The sequence below is a fragment of the Lonchura striata genome, chromosome 4 (assembly GCF_046129695.1).
Source record: "Lonchura striata isolate bLonStr1 chromosome 4, bLonStr1.mat, whole genome shotgun sequence".
NCBI lineage: Eukaryota > Metazoa > Chordata > Aves > Passeriformes > Estrildidae > Lonchura > Lonchura striata.
Genome location: NC_134606.1, coordinates 43,681,244 through 43,696,092, shown reverse-complemented (window position 1 = coordinate 43,696,092; position 14,849 = coordinate 43,681,244). Strand labels below are relative to the sequence as shown.

The window sequence follows — 14,849 nt, the reverse complement described above, 5'->3', positions numbered from 1 at the left end:
GAATAGAGAAAACTGAAGACAGATGTGATCAAAGCTTAGTAAAATCACCACAGACTTTTTCAAAACTGACAGCAGCCTAAATTACCTAATTAATTAGAGAACAGAATTAGAAAAGAAAAGCCTTGTATTTTTGAGTAGTTGTTTTCATCTTCTGGTCCTTCAAACACCTTACTTTACAAATGCTTGAGGATCACAAGAGATCTTTTAACCAAAGCAGACAAAGCTGTAATACAGGAAAACAGTTCTACCTTACCCCTTTTTTCACTAGGTCACCACTGCTGGGTTTTCCCACTGTGATATTGGATGTGTTTCCAATAGGCTTTTCAGCAGGAAGTGGCGGAGGGCTATGTGGGTTGTCATTTAAAGCTGTAAAAAACCAAAGAAAATCCCAAATTAAAGTCTAATTAATACCCTCCTCATGTAGGTCAACAAAAGGTAAAGGAATCTACTTTTGTTTGGGGCATTCTTTGTGTGAATGCAACTTCCTCCATTAAAGCTGGAGCAGCCAAAGGGAAGAACAACTTAAAGAGCAGTGAAGAGAAAAGGGACATGAGGGGAACATTGTAACTCTGAGGCTGGACTTGGGAGTACTTCTTACCCTGCATAATGGATCTTCACTTTATTCTAAGGACACCTGCAAGTGATTTCAGAATTCCAGGGTTTCAGCTGCAATATTTGGTGATATAATATTAGATGAGCAGAAGAGTTTCTACCCCTTGGAATGTCAGATTCATTACTGGATACCCTGAAACGCCATCACCACATTTCTAAACTGGCTCACTTTTTTTTTCAGCTGTCAGCTCCTGGAATATCCTTCAGGCTGGAAAACAGCTGAGGGTTATTTCAAGCAACCCTGAAAGATCAGGAGACTTGGATGGAAGAATATCCAGAAAGGTAAAGGCAAGAAAGTAAATTATTGCCTGCTACAAAATTCAGGATGACAGAAAACAGAGATGGGAGTTCCCAGGTAGTCTTTAAGGAGAAAAACAAGTTTAGGACATGGAAGAGGAAACATTACAGATCTTACTAGGGAAGAGTGATGATGTCCTCATGCTCAATAAAGAATAGAAAATCCTTCTAAATATATGACATTTGCTTTCAATGTCTCTGTTGTTGAAACCTGGGAAGCACTTGGACAGGTTTTACCAGCATATTTACCAAACATTTTGTCTTTATATTTTGGAACCATGTCATCTATTTTAAAATCTGTATGCATATCAAAAAAATTAATTTCATACAAAGTACTACAAACAATCTCTTCTGACTTCCAGCTGAACTTGGAGTTATATAAAAATATGTGTAGACAGCCTAGACATTAATAGACTGATGACAAAAAAAAAGGAAAGATGCTATTCAAAACAGAACAGTTGCTCATTTCATGAAAATTACTCTCAACAAAGTAACAACACATAGAAAGGAGCAGTGTTGTTTATTTTCAACATCTTTGTGACATTACTATTATGTAAAACACTGATGTGATGTGTAAAAATGGATCAGTTCAATTCTTAGGAGAAGCTCACAGTTATTGTGCTGGCAGTGACCAGGCATGAGGGGAAAAAAGTTCCTCATTTTTCTAAGGTACTGTGACGGATGAAATGTAAAACCACTACCTGGCATTAATTCCAAAAGAATTTTTTTTTATCATGTCTTACTGATAAAAAAGCATAAAATGTTTATTTACCAATTCAAATCTTGCTATACACAGATGGCCTAATTTCCTCCCCCTTACTCTTTTTAAGGTCAGAATTAAAGGAATTAGAGGAACAAAAAAAATCCCCAAATACTCAAAGTCAGGTGTTATTTTCAGTGATTTCTAAGTGTAATAAATGAAGTGGAATTTTAATACTTTCTCTCTAACCACATGTCAACAAAAATGCTAGTCCTAATTGAAAACTTCACTGGAGTTCAAATTCTTAAGCAATTTTGTTGCCTTTTTGGTAGTGCTGGATGGGCTGTTTTTGAGGGGTTTTAAAAATTTGTGTTATTTTGTTTTGTTTGTTTATTGGGGCTTTTCAGTTTTTCCTGATTCCTGACAGAATTTATCTCCTCAATAAATAAATGGGTAAAAGTCTCCCCTGTTCTGAGATTATGTGGCCCCTTTACAATGTAAATCCTACTATATCCATTTATACATTGGCCCAATTGTACTGTTCTCCTCTTTTAACAGGTTACATTTCTACAGCAGCTCCTATTTGACAAAAGGCTACTCTGCTTTCTTGGAATATGCTTCTATTCCTCCCTATCCCATTAATCTTCCAGCCACTGATTCCATAAGGCAGGCAGTCCAACACAACCTCCTGCTGTTTGTAGCCACATACAGAACTGGCAGTCCTTTGTGGAAATTTCAATTACCACTAGAGAGCAGCAAGAGCCCAGTTACCTACAAGTTCAAAAGGGAATTCAAAAGGAAAAAAAAAAAAAAAAAAAAAAAAAAGGAAAAGAAAAAAATGTTAGGTAGATGGTTGGTTTTTTGTTTAATTTTATTTTTTAATTGTAATTGAAATTTCCTTTATAGAGAAGAATTATGTCATAGTTTCTTTATGGTAGTTCATAAACATATTCTTCCAATTGAAAAAAACTTTTCATTTTAATCAGGTATTATTAACAGAAAGACTTTTCCTCACAGATTTATCTTCAGTCTACTCTGCATTTTTAATCATTTCCACTGCATTTCTCACATATGCAAGGGAAAAGAAAACCGAGAATTTTAACAGTGGGTTGGTGAGGGGGGAGGTGGGAAATAATGAGTGAAACTCCTAGGAGAAATACCACCTGGCCATACAGTTACTACAAGTTGACTATACACCTACTAAATGTGGCGAAATATGATTTTGAAACATGACTTTTAAGAGCTATCTTTTGACATTTTCCCCTAAGCTCTGAGGATCAAAAATAAAGCCAAACAGAATTCTGCAAGTATGCACTCCAGCATACAGAGACCAACACAAAGACCTTGTGGCTCGTTGATAAATTTCCACTCTGAGACGCTGTCAGTGTCATTTGTAAAGCTGTAAAGGATTAGCGGTGGCAGGTTTCAGGAACACAGTAACTCAGAAAACTGTAGTCAAAACCCTGACATAAAACTGAACACATAAGGTTTTTGAATCCCAGTTCCCACATGCCTTTTTTTATTCCCTCAAACTGCTACCTAAACATTCTTGCTTAAATGGCTGCAGATTTCAAAACTAGCAGGGATCAAGGGAACTTCTTGATTTAAACTATGAAAACTATGCTAAACATCCCAGCCAAGTTGTATTTGAAGGAAAGTTTAATGCACCAATGTTTTTCTTTAGACAAGGAAGCTTGGGAGCAGAACTAAACCTCAGCTAAGGTCAGCACCAAAGTCAGGATGGCCAAAGGTTCAGCTCCAGCATATGGTTTAGCAGACAAAACAGGCTTGCTTCTGCTGCAAGGGTCTCCTCCAAGTCTTCCTTTCCAGCCTTTAGATCTGCCCCTTACATACAGTCTCACCTCTGATATGCATTGACTCCATCAGGTTTGAGAGAACTCAAGGGAGGGAGCCCAGTGAGGCAGCTGGGCAGCAGGGAGAGTGGAAGATGACGACCTACCTCTCCCTCCCACCACAGCCCTTAGGCTGGCTCCTCTGACTTGTCAAACCATACCATGGGATTCCTGTGGCAGCTGATATTAGCTACTAAACAGCAAATCAGTTAACCCCCAGTTGAAATGGTTTTCTAACACATTTCTCAGACATTTGGGAGAAGAACTTACATTTCCCGGGTTTAGCTGGGATTCGGATTACAGTGGGTTTCCGAGCTAAAGCTGGCTGAGCCATCTGTTCCTTGGCAGGTTCATTTTTGGTAAGGAACTGAAACGGATCTAGAAGGAGGAAGAAAACCCAACATCTTTAATACTTATTTAATACTTATACTGCTTCCATTATTAAGGATATTTATATTTCTCACCCAATACAGTAATAAAAAAAGATAGATCAGGCTGATGCAACTATCATATCCAGCTCTTTATAAGTAACAGGTCTTCTTTGTACACCTGCTTTCATAGTTTACTTAACATAAATATGCTCCAGATACCTCCTGGGATTATATGAGCCACTGAACAAGAGGAACTGCATTGCTTGGTAATAAGGACCTGAAATCAGAATAGCTTTAAGGAAAGGTACAAAGCACTTGATCTAATGTACTGACATAGCTGTAAACACATTCACTGAAAAGTTTTAATCAATAAAATCTTGTCAAAGCTAAACAATCAGACTGCAGCAGATAATATACCTACTAAAACATACAAAATATACTACTGAGTACAAAACGTCCTTGCTGTAGAAGAACTAATTCTTTTGAAGATTCTGCATAATTTTCTTGGTTGTAAACCCGGTGACATGGAGGGAACTGGTTCACACCATGGTCTGGGAGTTGGGCCTGAGCTCTGCCCCTGCTTGTATCACTCATTCCTCTACAAGCCTGCCCAAGCATTCCATTGGTAAGACAGGAGCAATGTTTCCTATGCTTCATTACCTTAAACACTGGTCTCTTATGAACAGGCATGGGAACATAGGCGCATGTAGAAGGCAGCTGTAAAAATACTAGTGCATAAATAAAGACCAAATTAATGGGTTCTTTCTCAAGTACACCTTTACGTCAAAGAGCAATACTTCTTTCTTCTTAACAACTGCTACTTCTTTGTCTGACATTATCAAATTCTGCAGTAAAATGGCAGTGCTTAACAGTATCATAAAAGTGTACAGTAGAAACTGGAGAAGGACTCTGGGTGATAAATCTGACACATATTCATAGCCACAACAACCGAGTCTGATCTCTTCTGCTGGCCTTTTCAGATGTGCAGTTCAATGAGATGTTATTTATGGAGTGTCACAGTCCAAGAGAAGAAATATGCAGGGCATCTCTTTGAATTCCTCATTAATAAGAGTCCCAAAACTACTGCCACACTTCCTGACGAAGTTGGAAAAATCTGCGTTTGATAAAACAACACTTAGTAAAAAATGTTATGTCCTATGAAGTAATGATTTCCTATGGACAATTCTGAACAATACAATCCAACCTGAGTAATTAATGATCTGTGCCTGGCAATTCACATAAGATTTAAGAAAGTCCAGAAATGCAGTATTTATTTATAAACAACCTCATGCCCTCCCACATGCACAAGACTTGGTGGCCACAGCTCCCCCTTCCCAGTGCATCTGCCATCAGCCCCCTCTGGCAGTGCCCTCAGCTCCTGCTGCCAGCGTGCAGCTGTCACAACAGCAGGGACAACATGCCACAGGGCCCATGCCTGCTCACCCTGCTCAGATGTCCACCTCCCACCAGCCCCTTGCTTAAGGCTTTCTTCACAGGCAGATCCATCCCGTATGGGTGTGCTGTGTGGATTTGTGCCATAGCCTGTCTTAAAGCCAACCTGCCTACAGGTTCCCCAGAAGCCCACCTGGCTACATTCAGATCACATTTTAATCAGGAATCAAGCAAATCAATTCCTTCTGTCAGGCTGCTTGTACAACAGCCGGGAGTATACACTTCAGGTACAAAGGATCATGGCAGGTCAGCAATTTGTCTACAGATAAAGGTATACAGGCTACAGTTAAAAAAAACCTGTTACCATCTAGACAAAAGATGGCTGTCACATTGTGCCCGAAGATTTCCACTGCATCTGGAAATTAAGTACAGGCAACCCACAATGCTTTAGAATGTAAGGGTGAAATAACATTTTGTTCAAGTTATGGATTAGCACATGAGGGTAGAGGGTTTAGGTCTCTTCAGTGAAAGCTGCACCGCAGCAAGAGTTTTAGTAGAGGACTTGAAAATACAGACCACAAGTGGGGTAGAAGCATTCTGGAAGTACAGTCATTACAAGGAATCAAAATCCCATCACTGGAGCAAGCCTGTAATATTATTTTACTCTTTTATACCGCCATCTCCTAGCTACACTGCTAACACTTCAACTGCATTAAACGACCCTGAAGATTTATCAAACCTTAACTTTTGTGCTGGTGTTTAGAGTGACTTTAAGTGCAGCTGAAAAAAAAAAAAAGAAAACCCTGAAACTGGGCTATATTCTCTCTTTTAGTTATCTGGCAACTACATCAGACTTGAGGAGTGACCCTGGTAAGGCAGCAAGGCATCAAAGCTGCATTTGCCTATGGGGAAGCTGGAGACAGGATGAGCAGAGGAAAGGTGAGCAGGACTAAGTCATGGGCTCCTTGACACAGCTTGACCATAAGGAACACTTTGGCACACAGAGCACCTCTCAGGGTAAGGTTCTGAAAAGGTAAAGGAAGTTCTGCATGAAAAATGAGGAAACAATTTTCCATAGCCTCCATCTTATGAAAATATAGACACTGAGAGACCTAGTGGAAATGCTCTAAGTATCCCAAACAATCACAGTTCTATAGTCTTGTAAATTTAAAGAAGATTTAAAATTGTAAAAAATTGCTGTTTGTCAGCTGTTAATCACTGCTATGCATAGGAAGTTTTCTTGGCCATTCAGCAGTTGGCAGAGGTCTCTACATCAATACATCTGACAATTTTTAAGTCTGAGAAAAGCAATTTCTAAGGCTGAGAAAACCAATTGATGAATGTTAGTTTTCCACTCATTATCTTATGTTCAATTATACTGTTGTCACCTCATAATTAGTTTAAAACTCATTACTTTGTTTGTATTATTCCATTCTCCAGTGCTGGGCTTGCAGTGGAATTTGGCTGAGAAAATGACTGTGCTGCTTTGTGCAATGGGACTGACAACGTATCAAATTTTTATGTTGTTTAACAACAATTCGGCATCATTTGATCATAATTCATGGAGGTGTGAAAACAGAATTGTTAATTTACTCATTTAAAGCTTCTCAGCTCAAGGGAATTAATCTGCAAGTAGTTTTTCATAAGACATAACAACAGACTTCTATTGATTTTTTTATTAAAGTTTTGCAACTATGCTTAAAATCTGTGGCTTCCTTAGTCTCATTTTTCTACAGCTTCTGTTTCAAAGGGTTATGTGATAACATGTATTACTGTGCTTGGTGGCAGGAAAGACAAATGCAAGCTGTGTCTTCAAATAAATCATACATAATCTCCTTTCTTTAAACAGTTTTGGAGAAACAATCTTTTACCCCCCCACTGACATACACCACCCTTGTTTAAAATTAAAAATGAGGTTACATAAGAAGCAGTAGCTTTTGCCCATGCAAGAATGACAGATGGGTATCCTCCTGAAATATTTACTGGTAGTCTCTGAGAGGTAATAAGATGGTAATAGATACCTCAACAGCAGTAAGGGGAATCTCCAAACAAATAGTAAGTGGAAGGCTAAAAGCCCACATGATACTATCTGTTGTGAAGATGCTCAGTCCATCGAGAAGTACTCAGTACACATGAGAACAATGGAGTACAAAGGTGTGGATATTACACTTGTCACTACAGAAGTATGCAACTGTGTCTACTTTCCAGGTTTAACTTTAAAACCTAAATCAGCTGTTAAAGGCAAAACTCCCACATACCCTTCACCCAGAGCAGTATTGTCACCAGAGGCTTTCAGGAACAGAGAACAGGAACAGACTTCATCAACAAATGGTTTTATTAAAACCTAGCCCCGTGAAAGCACTTTGGAAGCACAATCAACCCATACTTGGGGGGAAGATTCTCAACAACAGGCCCCTCCTAGTAATATAGCCAGAGTCAATGGAAACCTGACAGGTAACACCTCAAAGAATGGGGCTCATGCTCAAGAAACACTGTGAAATGTCACAATCAAAAGCTGGATGCTCGCTCAGACATTATAAATCTCAACCTATTTACAACAATAAAGAGATGTATTAGACAGGTGTGGAATTTAAATTCCAGTATCAGTGATTTTACCAATCTGCTTTCCACAGTATTTTTCATCAAGAAAATTAACAGTTCACTGTTTTCAGATAAAAAAGACAATGGGATGCATTTTCTTTCAGCATTTGAGCTGTGCACAACCTGAAAGTTCAGGCTTGGTATTCTCTTAACGCTAGGAGACCGGACCAGCTCACTCAATTAAAAGAATGCAGTATCATTTGAGGAGACTTAGTACTGCTTCAGACTTAAAACTAGAGGAGAGGCAAGCAAGTCTGCTTTGTAAAAAGAGCCTAGCCATCAGTGTGACAAAAGTGCACAAAGACAAAGAACTATTTCGAGTTTTGTATTCTCTGTAAAGTATAGACAAAATCTGCCAAGACATGCCACAGAAGATTTGACTTAAATGTACTTGTTGAAAACGCAAGCTGTCTTTAACTGAGCAATGAAATCTCATCCATGTAGTCAGAAAGCTGGAGAGCAGATAAAATAAGATCTACTACTAGAATAGCAAAACTTCTTGGACTTTTGTAACACTTAATGGCAATGAAAGCATTCATGGGGTAGAAAATGACACACATACTACTTGTACATATAGAGAGATGTAGATGAACCTTCTCTGAGCTTTTTCTCTCTGGAAGTGGGGGAATGCCCACCCTTTGCACCTGTGTGTATTTAAAAGCATAACCATTTGTACACTGTTCACCTGTACTAGTAAAGGTGATGGAAATTACACTGCCTTTGGCACAAAAATACTGGGCATACCAGCATAAGCTATTACAGGAGAGTTTGGAGGTTCCTCTTCTATCACTGGTCTGGTTTGTTAGTTGAAGTAAGACTAGGATAGTTTAAATTGCAAGAGCCTTCAGGAGGTCTCTGATTAAACTTCCTGCCCAGAACAGGTCAGCTGTGAGGGCATGTTGCTAGAAATTGGTTGTGTAACCTGGTTTGACTTCAAAAATTAGATGCCGGAGGGTATTTGGACATACAGTGGGTGACCAAGAAAATATACCCCCAAATTGCCCTGAAGATTAAGAAACACAGCCTTGTCCATTCTTGCCAGGTGAATGAATGATTTTTTATTGCCAAGAGATTTAAGTGCCCGAAAACAGGCAAGCTAGAAATTTCCAAAGCAGGCAATGGAAAGCAGTCAGACATACAAAATCTTTTTTTAAAATTGAAAATGTGAAGGACAAAGTAATTTATAATGCTGTTTAAAATACCTAATCTACTCTCTTGCAAGAATCTCACCTGCTTTCAGAAAAAAAAAGAGATTTTAATAAACATTTTCTTTTAAATAAGCATTGTTTTTCTTTGACAAACTTTGTGAAGAAAGGATATCTGCATTTTAAATATTGTAACACAAACATTTAATTATCAGAGAAGACAGATCTTATTAAGAACATTATTACTTGTGTTCACAGCATCTATAGACCTGGAATTCAAACCAAATTAATTTGCATTTGACAACCTAAAGAGCTACTCATCTATTACGTAGCTATGATTTAAAAACCTTATTTATTTCCTGAGCCTTCTCCTGTGCCAACTTTCAAGGTCCTTGAAAGCTCCAATTTATATCCACTAAGCAAGCACCTCTAGTGACTGAAGAGTTAATGAATGCTTGTTATCACTTTTCCTGGATGCTGTCAACCTTGCAGCACAACCTACAGGACACAGCACAGCCGCCAATGTCCAACAGCAGCATGTCCTCAGGTAAAACTGTTTTCTACAGGGTTTTATGCCAAAGAGCAGATTAAAATGGATGAGACAGCTCATTCTTTTCTGGGGTAATAATCTGTCAGTAAATAAAAGAGACAGGTGTTTTGAAAATAACCACAATAAGAGTCATCAGGAACACTGCTGAACCTTAAGAAAAGCTGCATTATTTTGATGTTATGTCTGAAATAATCTACCAGTTAGAAGTATTTACTTTTTTTTTTTTTTTTCTTTTTCTTTTTTTTCTTTCCCATCCTGAGGAAGCAATTAAAATCAAGCAGCTGGGCAATATCCCCACAGCAGACAAATCTGGAGTTACTCAAGCAGCAGTTTTTCTGAATTGTCTATAATGTCACACAAATGCCACCATTCATGCCGCAAGAAGCAACAATACATATAAATGAACAGCAGCGTTGCTTTAGTTGGATATTTTTTCTCAGCAGAGACAGAAATAAACCTTTACACTACGACAAAGTCGTCAGACAGACAGGTAAGACAATTAAGAAATGCAGTAGTCTCACTACCATTGGACCTGAACGTAATGAAGATATCAAGATGAGAGCTGTCTCCTGCTGGCAAGGTAAGGCACTCTCTGAACTACTTTTCAAAGCATCTGGTTTAAATTGAGTTCTGCTATGTCAGACACAGAGCAATCAGTGAATTATATGCTGTTCCAGAAAGAAGGAAGAAGAGAGAAGAGCTCCCCACATGTGAAAAGGAATAAAAATATTGCAGTAATATCACCTCCAAGTTTAAATTTAAATGTGTGCTCTAAATGCACCATAACCTGACCTTCTTTGTCCAAAACATGCATTCTCATAACTTTTAGCAAGCAGGCACACTACATGCTTTGACATAGCAACTAATACAAGTTACAGGTAAAATCACAGTCTTCTGAAGCTGTGAAATTTACAGTTAAACTTGCACTAGGATTTAATTTTCAAGCCTTTGTAAAAATGGATACGTGAGAATTGAGCCCCACCTGATTGATTACCAAAATGTTTAACCACCAGGAACTGCACAAGTTCTTGTTATCAGCCATAAAAGAAATGCAGAAGTAACCCAGATTATCCAAAATACCACAACTATCATCAAAGCATTAGAATCAAAAGGTGTAGAGTCCCAAGCAGATGCCTTCACATTCTAAATGACTGACTTAAATAGAAATAATTTCATCAGGATACAAATGGCTTTGAACATTAGCCTTTGAGTCAAGAAGTATGGCACTTGAAACTCTTTTGGCTGATGACAAAGCAGTTGTACAGATTTGTCATTCCTGACTTCTCCCTCCTAGCACTTCCCTTGGGCCAGCATCACGAGTTGGCTGCAAGATTCTGTCAAAATTCCCTTCTGAATTTTGAAGCTTCCAAAGCTCCCATAGACTTCAACTCTCTGAGTGGATGCTGAAAGCTTTAAAAGAAATCTCAGTATCCAGAATCTCTATATTCACCAGAATGATTCCCCTCTTCATACAGATTGGACAAGGATAAAATTATTGATGTTTGGATAAGGGTAAATTCACACAACTAACAGCTGAGCTGCTGGAGATGCTATCAAACACTGATAAAACTCACAGGATTGCTTGAGGTAAACTTGAATCATTCAGCTAGTTTTGGTAGTTGAACTACCAGTTAAACACTGACATTCAGACAGGTGAAACTAAAGTGGTTTGTTGCCAATACTGTTGATCTTAGCACATACACAGTATTCAAATATCTTTCACTTACTGTGCAGGTGGTAGCCTTCTGTTAGAGGAAGCTGATGTCTCACATCAGTCAACTAAACTGCTGTGGAGTCTCTGAACTTTGTTCTGCCTGTTTCACCTTTTCATTCACATGCTCACTTCAATTTCTGCCTTCTGTGCCCTCCTCATCATCCACTGAACACTTCCCTTTCCTCCTTTCACAGCAGGAGCCAGCAGCAGCAGGGGTTGATCCCTGCAGTTCTGTTTCCATTGGCCTAACACAGCTGTGCTGCTCCAGACAAAATGAAGCTCTATAACGCTGCAATATGCAATGTAACGCTGCTCTCTGACAAACAAGATGTTGGTGCTTGGCTTCCAATGCCACTGCATAAAAGCCTTCTTCCTTTCCTACAGTTGCCATAACAACAAGCAGAGCACTGTCACTTTGCTAAGTAATGACAGTGACAAATATCTAAGAAATGCAAAGGGGTCTGGGGAACTGGGAGCAAGATTAGAGCTTCTCTTCCTGCCTTCACAAAACATTTTACCATGGATTCATCTTGAAAATCCCTAAGCTGTTCCTATGGGAACGTGAGAAATAGCTAGTGTTAGTGCCCTGTGTTGCCTCATTTTCAGAGAGTCAGTGTTGTTCTTGTGGATGCTCTGTCAGGACACTGCAGAGTATTAGTTACCCAGGGTACAGGATATGATCTTGAGCCCAAAAATGCCAGCAAAAATCTGGAATTAGTCCTAATTTTGCAGTGTAATAAAGTGGTAATGCTGCCATACCCTTTTCTCTTTAGTAGGCAAGAAGGGATTTTAACGCAGATGACATTTTATTGAATTAATAAAATCATGGGAGGGTGACTTAAGAAGTCAGGAAACTATTCTATGAATAATTCCTCTGCTAACCACGAGGATGGAAAGTATTTTCTTTTTAATTAAATGAAGAGTTAACACCTAGGGCACCAACCAGAAAAAGTAAGAACACCACTCTTATCACTTCATCATGAAAGCTGTTCTTCTCAGGTGATTTTCCTTTGTGATCACTCAACCTCTGATTTAATGGAAGAATGAATGTTTTATATTCTTTTAGGTTGTTGGCAAGTCTTTTAGTGTACATAGCTAAAACATGATTTTCCTTTTTATGCATTTTCAAAATGTAAATATTCTCTTTTCTTGCCTACTACTTAGAACAGATACATTTTCCTTCTATTAATCAAAATAAAGTGACTGAAACGACAAAAGTTTTACCCTAAATGGCTTTTCCTCTAAAATAATCCACATGTACAGTGTCTATTCCATGATTCCAGTCTCTAGACACAATGACCATGCCTCTGTTCCCACCTAGACACCATCAGCCATACATTTCCTTGACATAAGCAAAAAACACCTTTCCAGTCATCTTGTACAGCCACCTCCTTTCAGTTTTGGTGACATTTTTGCCATGTTCCTGGAATCTGTCAGCCCAAGAAAAAATGGACTTGTATCCATGTTGAAATAATCACCTCTCCTGCAGGATCTTTTGTTGCCTTATTTTGGTGCTTACATAACGTCTCCTGAGAACTGTATGTATGTACATACCAATCTTAACAATTTAAAACTTTAAGGTAACTTTCTACATCTGCCTTGGGGCTTTTATGACAATACAGAGGAGAAACAATAACAAATTGGAACTTCGTCTGACAATATAATTCACAAACTGTGAAGAAATTGCATTTGCTAACAATCATTAATATTGATTTACCCTGACAACTGAACAGCATCTACACCTCTCTTTTGGAAAAGTTAAGATGATAAATGACGTGTAGTGGGTTATCCCTGGCTGGATGTCAGGTGCCCCCCAAAGCTACTCTATCACCCACTCATCCAATAAACAGGGAGAGAAAATGTAACAAAATGCTCTTGGGTCAAGATAAGAGGAGGGAGAGATCACTCACCAGCTGCTGTCAGATTTGACTTGGGGAAACATTACTTGACTTTATTACCAGTCAAATCAGAGAAAGGTAATGAGAAATAAATCCAAATCTTAACAACACCTACTCCTACCCCTCCCTTCTTTCCAGTCTCAGCTCCACTTGCAATTTTCTCACCTCCTCCCTGAAGCAGCACAGGGGGATGAAAACAGGAGCTGTGGTCAGTTCATTACACACCTATATCCAGCAGACAAGTAAGTTATAGCCTTGAAACCTCCTAAGTCTTAAAGTCCATGTAATTTCATAGTGATCTTGGCACAACAGAAAACCAAAAGTTTCTTATACACACATAAACCCCAACAAGACAGGTAGATGTAACTCACACAGGATACACCTGCAAAGAATAACCATAGTTACAGTTAAAAAAAAATCTCCTTACCTGATGCTGCTGATTCAGAACTGATGCTATCTTTAACTACACAGGCTGGACTTAGGGGCAAAACATCATCATCAAAACTGATCAGATCTCCTTCCACATCTAGTTTATTTTGCAAAGCAGGTGCTGAGGAGTTGGCTGCAGGGGACAATTCCCCCAGAGACTTTAAAACCTTGTCTTGGGCAGATACAGAAGGCCGTGGAGGAGCAGCAACTGGTTTTAGTGAGGCCAAAGAAAGGGCAGGATTTTCTGAGTAACATGACTTTTTAGGAACAAGAGGCCTTGGAGCAGGAACAGGAAATCTCTTTTGTCCATCACTGTTTTCTGCAACTGATCCACCCCTTGGATCAAGAAAATCACTACTGCTACTTTTAACAAGGCTGGGTTTTGGCTTCTTTGGCAGTTCAGGTTTGCTTACAACACTGCTCCCAGCTATTTCAGACTGAGGCTGCAATTCCTTGGAAGGTGTTGATTTGCTTTCAGTCCATGCATCCCACTCTTCTGAAGCTCTGCCTGCCCCTGGCTTTGGAGCAATCACTGGCTTCTTTGTAGTAGCAGATCTTGGAACAAATGAACGAGGGGCAATTTCTGGCTTTTTTGATAATCCTGAGGTATCATTAGTGCCTTGGGATTCAAAAACTTTGATCCTTGAAACAATACTATTTTGGTTCCTTTCTGTACTCATGCTGTCCATTGCCAAGTGATTGTCTAGTAAGCTGTCTTCATCTAGAAGAGGGGACCGCTGAATTGGAGGTTGCTGCTGTTTTGCATTAGACTGGTTCACTTCTTCTCCACTGTCTATCTTACTTTCAGTAGTTTTGACCACAGGTCTGAGATTGCTTCTTGATCTTGGCTTTGGCACAGGACATATCACAGCATTGGGATTTTCTTGGCACCTCTGAGCTTCAGGATTTTCAAAGACTATTAAAGGATTCTCATTTTCTGCAGGAGATTTAATCAGGAGAGTTGCAGGAGGCCTAGGAGGTTTAAGAGGACTCTGCCCTGCTAACAGAAAATAAAAGGTTTTACTTATCTGTTCTAGAAAATTTAATTTGTGTTAATTTTGACTATCAGTATGGTAAACATGATGGTTTTCATTGAGAACTCTACTAGTGCTTGCAAAAATAAAGTTCTGTCCCTAAAATAAAAAGACAAATGGAAAAATATACGAACTTTAGAATAAGCTGAAGATTGTTGAAATGCATGGTATCTAGAATTTGAGTTCAAAAGCTCCTGTTAACTTGCAGTATTGAGAGGCATGCAAACACAATCCAGACCAAAGAAAAGTACAG

The 14,849-nt window shown here is 38.9% G+C and overlaps 1 protein-coding gene across 5 annotated transcripts in view; it reads right to left on the bottom strand.

The window, feature by feature from the left end:
• Positions 1-14,849, bottom strand: part of SH3D19 (SH3 domain containing 19) — an 80,600-nt gene that overhangs the window by 17,027 nt on the left and 48,724 nt on the right. For 4 of the 5 annotated variants that reach the window (XM_021530209.3, XM_021530206.3, XM_021530208.3 and 1 more), the window contains 3 exons: positions 13,561-14,562; positions 3,733-3,840; positions 254-366 (listed from right to left, as the gene is read on the bottom strand). In XM_021530209.3, the coding sequence (XP_021385884.2) occupies positions 254-366; positions 3,733-3,840; positions 13,561-14,562 (1,223 nt within the window). The remainder of the gene's footprint in view (positions 1-253; positions 367-3,732; positions 3,841-13,560; positions 14,563-14,849) is intronic. The other variant, XM_021530207.3, reaches the window with a different exon arrangement.